The sequence below is a fragment of the Silurus aristotelis genome (genome assembly GCF_946808225.1).
Source record: "Silurus aristotelis genome assembly, chromosome: 1".
Taxonomy (NCBI): domain Eukaryota; kingdom Metazoa; phylum Chordata; class Actinopteri; order Siluriformes; family Siluridae; genus Silurus; species Silurus aristotelis.
The window spans coordinates 15,195,150-15,204,317 of NC_139574.1; the positions used below are offsets into that span (position 1 = coordinate 15,195,150).

General features: G+C 46.1%; 1 protein-coding gene across 1 annotated transcript; it reads left to right on the forward strand.

The window, feature by feature from the left end:
* Nucleotides 1–5,541, forward strand: LOC310729735 (uncharacterized protein). Its single transcript, XM_083548205.1, has 3 exons — nt 1–479; nt 721–2,311; nt 5,398–5,541. The coding sequence occupies exons 1-2, from the start codon at nt 447–449 to the stop codon at nt 1,732–1,734; spliced, it is 1,047 nt and encodes a 348-aa protein (XP_083404331.1). The 5' UTR covers nt 1–446; the 3' UTR covers nt 1,735–2,311; nt 5,398–5,541.
* Nucleotides 5,542–9,168: the final 3,627 nt, after the last annotated feature.

Below are 9,168 nucleotides of genomic sequence, written 5' to 3' on the forward strand. Positions count from 1 at the left end.
AGGGGAAAATCTTCTTCAGCGTTGTCGCTCACAGGCTGGAAGGATACCTGCAAAGAAACAACTTGATCGACACGTCAATTCAGAAAGCAGGCATCTTAGGCTTCTCCGGTTGTGTAGAACATGCTAGTGTCATCTGGCATCAGATCCAGGTCGCCAAAAAGGAGGGAACAGATCTTCACGTGGTGTTCCCGGATCTTGCAAATGCCTTTGGCTTAGTCCCTTACAGCCTCCTCTGGACAGCCTTTGACTACTTTAGAGTTCCAGCAGCTCTTACAACCCTTGTCAAGGCCTACTTTAAGGACGTCCAACTCTGTGTGACAACAGCAGAGTACACAACAGCTTGGCAACACCTGGAAGTGGGAATTATGGCCGGTTGCCGGTTGTAAGAGCACTATCTCCCCACTGGCCTTCACCCTGGCAATGGAGGTCATCATTCGGGCCTCTAGATGGACAGTTGGCGGACAGCAAATAAGACCTGGGCTGAGGCTGCCACCAGTCAGAGCTTACATGGATGACCTCACAACTCTGACCACAACCAAGGTTTGCACTGTACGGCTACTAAGCTCCAGGGCAACATCGAGCGGGCTCGCATGAAGATCAAGCCCGAGCAAGTCCAGAAGCATTTCCATCATCAAGGGAAAGCTGTCAGACCACCAGTTCCACATCGGCAAGGAACCTATCCCAACTGTCTCAGAGAAGCCAGTGAAGAGTCTAGGTCAGTGGTATGATGCCTCCCTTAAAGACAAAGAGCAAGTAGAGCAGCTTAGGAAGGAGGTAGCCAGTGGCCTGGAGAACATCAACAGAACCCTGCTTCCTGGCAAGCTAAAGCTCTGGTGCATGCAGTATGGACTACTTCCACATCTCCTATGGCCACTAACCCTCTACGAAGTCCCACTCTCAAAGGTGAAAAAGCTGGAGAGACTGGTCGGCTCATACGTAAGGAAGTGGCTTGGCCTTCCCAGGTGCCTCAGCAGTACTGGACTTTATGGCAAAGGGATACTACACCTGCCCATTTCCAGTCTAGTAGAGGAGTACAAGTGTGCCAAAGTCAGACTGGAGATGATGCTACTGGATTCGAGTGATCCATTTGTAGTCCAAGCGGCCCCCATCTTGGCCACTGGAAGGAAGTGGACCCCGATGGTTGCAACTGAGCAGGCAAAGGCAGCACTCAGACACAAGGACATCGTGGGCCGAGTGCAGGAGGGAAGAAGTGGTCTTGGACTTGGGGCCAGTACACCAGTGTGGCGCAAGGCCTCTTCATCTCAGAGACGCAAGATGGTGATCCAGGAGGTACGGCGGGAGGAGGAAGCAAGAAGGTGCGCCCAGGCAGTGGCACAGGCAAAGAAAGGGCAGTGGATGGCATGGGAAGGAGTGGAGAAGAGGAAGATCTCCTGGAAAGAGCTGTGGGAAATGGAGACATTTAGGGCAAGCTTTACCATCCGGGCTGCCTATGATGTCCTGCCTTCTCCCGCAAACCTAAGCCAATGGTATGCTGAGGACCCCACGTGCCCTCTATGCCCAAGTCTAGCAACACTGAAGCACATCTTAGTGGGATGCAAGACTAGCCTCACCCAAGGGCGTTACACCTGGCGGCACAACCAGGTGCTGAAGTGTCTTGCTGCAGTTTTGGAAAATCAACGGACAAATGTGAATACCCTTCCTCCCCCTCATCCCAGTGGCAGCCAACACCATTTGTTCGAGAGGGTGAGGGTCAAGCCAACCTCACCACCATAAGATCAGACTATGGTCAGCTGGGTAGAGCACGGGACTGGAAGCTGCTGGCAGACTTGAATAAGAAACTATGCTTCCCAGCTGAAATTGCAGCCACCAACCTGCGACCAGACCTTGTTCTGTGGTCAGCCTCGCTCAAACTTGTCTACATCATCGAGCTCACCGTTCCCTGGGAGGGTGCAGTGGAGAAGGCCTATGAACGGAAATGGCTGAGGTACGCTGAACTTGCAGCCGATGCACAACAACAAGGCTGGAATGTAAAGGTACGCCCAGTGAAAGTAGGTTGCAGAGGGTTCGTAGCCACCACAACATCCAGGCTACTCAGGGAGATGGGAGTACAAGGAAAGGTCCACCAGCAGGCGGTCAAAGACCTCTCTGCAGCTGCAGAAAAGGGAAGCCAGTGGCTGTGGGTGAAAAGAAAAGACTCCACCTGGGTCTTTAAGCGAGTTGATGGCATCTAGGGAGTGAACCTGGGACGCTGGGATTCACTGCTGAACCCTCTGGAGGTGTCGTGGGCTTATCAGCGAAACACCCAGGAAGGAGGGCGCCCACTTGACAACCCAAAGGGTGCCATCACTCAGTGGACCTTTCCACAGAGTCTTAGCGGTGCCTCAGTATACTGAGTATTAGAGAACAAGCTCGACGACCTCAGGGCAAGGGTCAAGTTCCAGAGAGACATTCGGGACTGCAACCTTCTCTGCTTCACCGAGACATGGCTGAACCCAGCAATACCGGACCACGCCATCCAGCCGGCCGAGTTCTTCTCGGTTTACCGCATGGACAGAACACTGGAGTCGGGGAAGTCAAGAGGAGGTGGAGTGTGTCTGATGGTGAACAACCACTGGTGCGACAGCGCGAGCATCGTTCCTCTTTCACGCTCCTGCACACCAAATCTGGAACTACTGACCATCAAATGTCGGCCCTTCTATCTACCTCGGGAATTCAGTTCGGTCATTGTCAGTGCCGTTTATATTCCACCTCATGCGGACACGGACACTGCAGTATGGGATTTACACGAGACAATAACTCTTCACCAAACACAGCATCAGGACGCTGCGCTCATTGTGGTCGGAGATTTCAACAGTGCCAACCTCAAGCGCGCACTACCGAACTTTCATCAGCACATCACCTGCCCTACCAGGGGCGAAAGAACACTGGACCACTGTTACACGCCATTCAAGAACAGCTACAAGGCACAATCACGTCCACCGTTTGGGAAATCGGAATATGCCGCCATCTTCCTCATGCCTGTTTACAAACAAAGGCTGAAACAGGAAGCTCCGGTTCAGAGGGAGGTCGCGCGCTGGACTGACCAATCGGTGGCCGCTCTGCAGGACGCTTTGGATGACGCAGACTTGGACATGTTCCGGCGCAGCTCTGATGACGTCAACATGTTTACGGAAGCGGTTGTGGGATTCATTGGGAAACTAGCTGATGATACAGTGCAGAAAACCACTATCAGAACGTTTCCCAACCAGAAGCCGTGGGTGGATAAAACTATCCGCGACGCTCTGAGATCCCGCTCCGCTGCCTACAACACGGGGCTCGCCACCGGGGACATGGACGAGTACAAGGCTGCGTCTTACAGTGTTCGCAGAGCGGTAAAGGAAGCAAAGCGGCGCTACGGGAGGAAACTAGAGTCACCATTTCAACATGGTGGCTCTAGGAACCTGTGGCAGGGACTAAGAACAATAACGGACTATAAAACACCATCTTCTAGAGAGTGAATACCAGGAAGGCAGCAGGACCAGATGGCATCACAGGCCGGGTTCTGAAAGCCTGCGCTGACCAGCTAGCACTGGTGTTCACTGAGATATTCAACCTCTCACTGGAACAGTCTGTTGTCCCCTCATGTTTTAAACAGTCCACCATTGTTCCTGTCCCGAAGAAACCCCAGCCCGCCTGCCTCAACGACTATCGCCCTGTAGCCTTGACCTCAGTAGTGATAAAGTGCTTTGAGAGACTGGTCAGAGACTTCATCACTGCATCACTACCAGACACACTTGTCCCACTACAGTTTGTGTACCGTCAGACCCGCTCTACTGAGGACGCCATTGCTCATCTTCTCCACACCACGATGAGCCACCTGGACCAAAGAAATGGGAATTATGCAAAGATGTTGTTCGTGGACTACAGTTCAGCGTTTAACACCATAATTCCCTCCACACTCACCTCTAAGTTGGAGGTCCTGGGACTCAGCCAGCCGCTGTGTCAATGGATCTCTAACTTCCTGACAGACAGACCACAAGCCGTACGGGTGGGAAAACACACCTCATCCACCCTCACCCTCAGCACTGGCGCCCCCCAGGGTTGTGTTCTGAGCCCCCTGCTTTACTCAATGTACACACATGACTGTGTGGCCACATCCAACTCCACCACCATCATCAAGTTTGCTGACGACACTGTTGTGGTGGGTCTGATCTCCAACAACGACGAGACGGCCTACCTACAGGAGGTTAAAAACCTGGAGAGATGGTGCCAGGAGAACAACCTTCTCCTGAATGTCAGCAAGACTAAGGAGTTGATCGTGGACTTCAGCACAAAGCGGGAGCGGGCATACCAACCTATTAACATCAGCGGGACCCCAGTGGAGAGAGTGGACAGTTTCCGGTACCTTGGTGTTAACATCACACAGGATCTGTCTTGGTCCTGTCACACCAACACCCTGGTGAAGAAGGCCCGGCAACGTCTGTACCATCTGAGACGCTTAAGGGACTTTAAACTACCCTCTCAGGTGCTTAAGACTTTCTACACTTGCACCATTGAGAGCGTCCTGACGGGCAGCATCACTTCCTGGTTCGGGAACAGCACCATGCAGGACAGACGAGCCCTCCAGAGGGTGGTGCGTTCAGCTGAACGTACCATCCACACTGAGCTCCCTAACCTGCAGGACATCTATAGCACGTGGTGCAGGACCAGAGCCAGGAAGATTTTGAAGGACCTCAGCCATCCCAACAATGGACTCTTTTCTCTGTTGCGTTCAGGAAAACGCTTCCGCTCCCTGAAACCGAACACAGAGAGAATGAGGAGGAGCTTCTTCCCGCAGGCCATCCGGTGTTTAAACCAGGAAACACCCAGGATCTAGAACTGGCCCACTCTCTCCACCATCATCATCACACTTCTCTGTACATATATTCACCTTCGCACCACGTCACTTTAAACATACCTCACCGTTCGCACCACGACACTTTAAACTTTGGACTTGCACAGCACAGTGCGCTTTTTATTTTATTCATACCACATGGACCATATTGCACATGGACACTTTACGGACCTTTACACCACACCATACCGCACACGGACACTTTATGGACAACCCACCACAAACTGCCTATTGTTTAAATGTTTATTTTGTTTACATTTTTCACTACACATTGTTTACTGTTTATATGTATATTTGCTCACACATTATCCTTTTATATATCTATATATCTATATATCTTTATACCTTATATTCTTTTACTTTATTTTATTTATTTATTTTATTTTATTTTATTATTATTTATTTTTTTTCTTATACCTTATAGTTATTTATCTGCCTCCTTTTCTTTCCCCCATCCTATTCCCTCATGCCGGACCATCGTACAAAACATTTCACTACATGTCGTACCCTGTATGTATGTGTATGTGATGAATAAAATTTGATTTGATTTGATTTGATTTGAGTCGAGAAGGAGCCACCTCAGGAGAAGGAAGGACTGAGGAGTAGTGTGGCAGAGGGTGCCACCACTGAATAGACCATCCCAAAGAGTTTTATCGGTGCCTCAAGTATGTATCAAGGGATATCAACATCAAGTCCTACACAACAGATCTACTGTAGAAAAACACTGGTGTAATGGATAAAGGCGAAACATCAGCACGGTAAGCAAAAACTGTATAATCCTCTTCATGTGAAAGTAGTATAGTTTAATGAAGTGCTATACTATTTCCAGCCGGATGGTACCCCAGGCCTCAACCGATCCAGTATGAAATTGTTATTCGTGATCCGCATATTTGATTTGGCACATGTTTTAAGCTGGATGCCCTCCCTAACGCAACCCTAAGAGTGCACTGGCTTGTGCAACCCTAATGGCTGGATTAACATGACAAAAACATGAAAAATTTTATAAAATACAACCTACTCACCAGAAACGCAGACTTATAATTTGCACTGCTCCTCAGATGCTGTAAGCCAGTGGTACGACTCATATTCACTGGTCTGGAAGTGGTGAACAAACCATTTCCCTGGCTAAGACAAGCTAGCTAGCTTCAGGGTTGACCGACCTCTCCTCACAATGTCTAGCTCTTCTTGAAAATGTATTTTTAATTATGTCTGAGACCAAATCAATTTCTCTTCTAAACATAAAAAGTATAACTCTGATGTATACATGTGTACAGATTGCTACAGACGTGTTTTGCCAGTCGAACTTGGCTGTAACAGTTTCCCTCTAACCAACCAATCAGATTACGGAAAATTGCTGATGCTATTTAGGGCCATCTAGCTGGTCCTGTAAGGTGAATATAAAATCTAATTAGTTAGAGAAACAGACCTGTTGCTAAAAGAGACCAGCAGTAATAGTACCAGCAGAACTATCTTTGCAGGCCCTGGGCAGATAAGATTGACATAGCAACATATAAAGGCTGAAATCTGATTGTACAAAAAATTTAACATCCACATACACGTACTGGAAGCAGTGCACCCAAAATAAACGCTACGAAATAAAGAGAATAAACTTTTGGGAATAAATTAATACAATTTCATGGAACAAATATTAGAATTTAGGTTGTAAATGTAGGTCAGTGCTTCTGATAGTGTTTAGGCCAGCAGAGAAGGCTTTTCTGGCCCTGACCTCCCACCACTGCTATATAGTAATCACTCACTTTAATGTGGTTCAGATCTTATGCCCTTTATCGCAGAATTGCATTTGCCACATAACTAATTTGTTTTGTCGATTTTCCCATTCTCTTTTGCAGGTAGCACGATAGACCAGAAAACTTATAGGGAATTGTTTTTATGGAGTTTTATGTTCAAATAATGAAATTTATTATTAAAAATACAATTACTGCATTCTTGCAAATTGTTTTCTGTGTGTGTTTAAAGTGTGTGGGAGGATGATTTGCGGCTTAAACAATAATGGTGTCTGTAGCCATTGAAATTAGCACATGCTTTTAATGATTTAAGAGGGTGTCTTTCTGGTACAAATATAAGTCTCTGATTATGATCAACATACATCTGGATAGTTCAGGGACATGAAACTTTTTAATGCTTCAGTAGTAGGTACAGTTCTCAGGCCTCAATGCTATCAAGCATCAAAGCTATGCAGATATTTACTTTCTAATAAACTGCTGTCATGTGGTCCAAATTGTTTTCATGTGGTTTAACATTCCTGCATACTTTGGCTATGCTTCAGACTTGTGAGCATATGTGAAACAAAAGTGTTTGCATGCCTGAGACTCTTGAATGGAGCAGAGCCCATAGAGTGAACCAATGTTGTAATCACATTGATTGCAACACAGTCTTAGAACACAGCCAGAAAAAGCCACACATGTTTAATTTTTATGTTCATACAAATTTCATATTAGATCTGTTAAAAGACCAAATAGTATACTACAGGCATTAGTGTTGAAAAACATATATTACAAATAAAGTTGCTTCACTGTGCTCTGACAGCATGCTTCCTGTTTTGTGTTTCTTTTTAGGATGCAAGTTAATTAGTCCCATATGTTTTTCAGCTTTTGGTTTGTTTGGCAAAGTAAAGCAGGTACAGTGAGGAAAATAAGTATTTGAACACCCTGCTATTTTGCAAGTTCTCCCGCTTAGAAATCATGGAGTGTCATCGTAGGTGCATGTCCACTGTGAGAGACATAATCTAAAAAAAAAAAATCCAGAAATCACAATATATAATTTTTTAACTATTTATTTGTATGATACAGCTGCAAATAAGTATTTGAACACCTGTCTATCAGCTAGAATTCTGACCTTCAAAGACCTGTTAGTCTGCCTTTCAAATGTCCACCTCCACTACATTTATTATCCTAAATAGGATGCACATGTTTGAGGTCGTTAGCTGCATAAAGACACCTGTCCACCCCATACAATCAGTAAGAATCTGACTCTGAATCAACTACTAACATGGCCCAGACCAAAGAGCTGTCCAAAGACACTAGAGACAAAATTGTACACCTCCACAAGGCTGGAAAGGGCTCCATGCAAGAGCTCACCTCGTGGGGTCTCAATGATCCTAAGGAAGGTGAGAAATCAGCCCAGAACTACACGGGAGGAGCTGGTCAATGACCTAAAGAGAGCTGGGACCACCGTTTCCAAGGTTACTGTTGGTAATACACTAAGACGTCATGGTTTGAAATCATGCATGGCACGGAAGGTTCCCCTGCTTAAACCAGCACATGTCCAGGCACGTCTTAAGTTTGCCAATGACCATTTGGATGATTCAGAGGAGTCATGGGAGAAAGTCATGTGGTCAGATGAGACCAAAATAGAACTTTTGGGTCATTATTCCACTAAACGTGTTTGGAGGAAGAAGAATGATTAGGACCATCCCAAGAACACCATCCCTACTGTGAAGCATAGGGGTGGTAGCATGGGACAGGGCACATGGGACAGGGCAACTGCACTGTATTAAGGAGAGGATGACTGGGGCCATGTATTGCGAGATTTTGGGGGACAACCTCCTTCCCTCAGTTAGAGCATTGAAGATGGGTCGAGGCTGGGTCTTCCAACATGACAATGACCCGAAACACACAGCCAGGATAACCAAGGAGTGGCTCTGTAAGAAGCATATCAAGGTTCTGGCATGGCCTAGCCAGTCTCCAGACCTAAACCCAATAGAGAATCTTTGGAGGGAGCCCAAACTCCGTGTTTCTCAGCGACAGGCCAGAAACCTGACTGATCTAGAGAAGATCTGTGTGGAGAAGTGGGCCAAAATCCCTCCTGCAGTGTGTGCAAACCTGGTGAAAAACTACAGGAAAAGTTTGACCTCTGTTATTGCAAACAAAGACTACTGTACCAAATATTAACATTGACTTTCTCAGGTGTTTAAATACTTATTTGCAGCTGTATCATACAAGTAAATGGTTAAAAAATCATATATTGTGATTTCTGGATTATTTTTTTTTAGATTATGTCTCTCACAGTGGACATGCACCTACGATGACAATTTCAGACCCCTCCATGATTTCTAAGTGGGAGAACTTGCAAAATAGCAGGGTGTTCAAATACTTATTTTCCTCACTGTACATTTAACATCTTTTTTTTTTTTACTTCTTTGATTTATCTTTTTGGGGAAATACAGAATTATAAAAAAAATAAAAAATAAAAAGAATGACCATAATATAGAACAATTTTTAGCATTCTATTTGCTATGAATGTATTGAAAACACTGGCAGACAAAAGCAGTGCAGGACAACAAGTTCCCATTTACAGGAAAACCAAGAATAAGT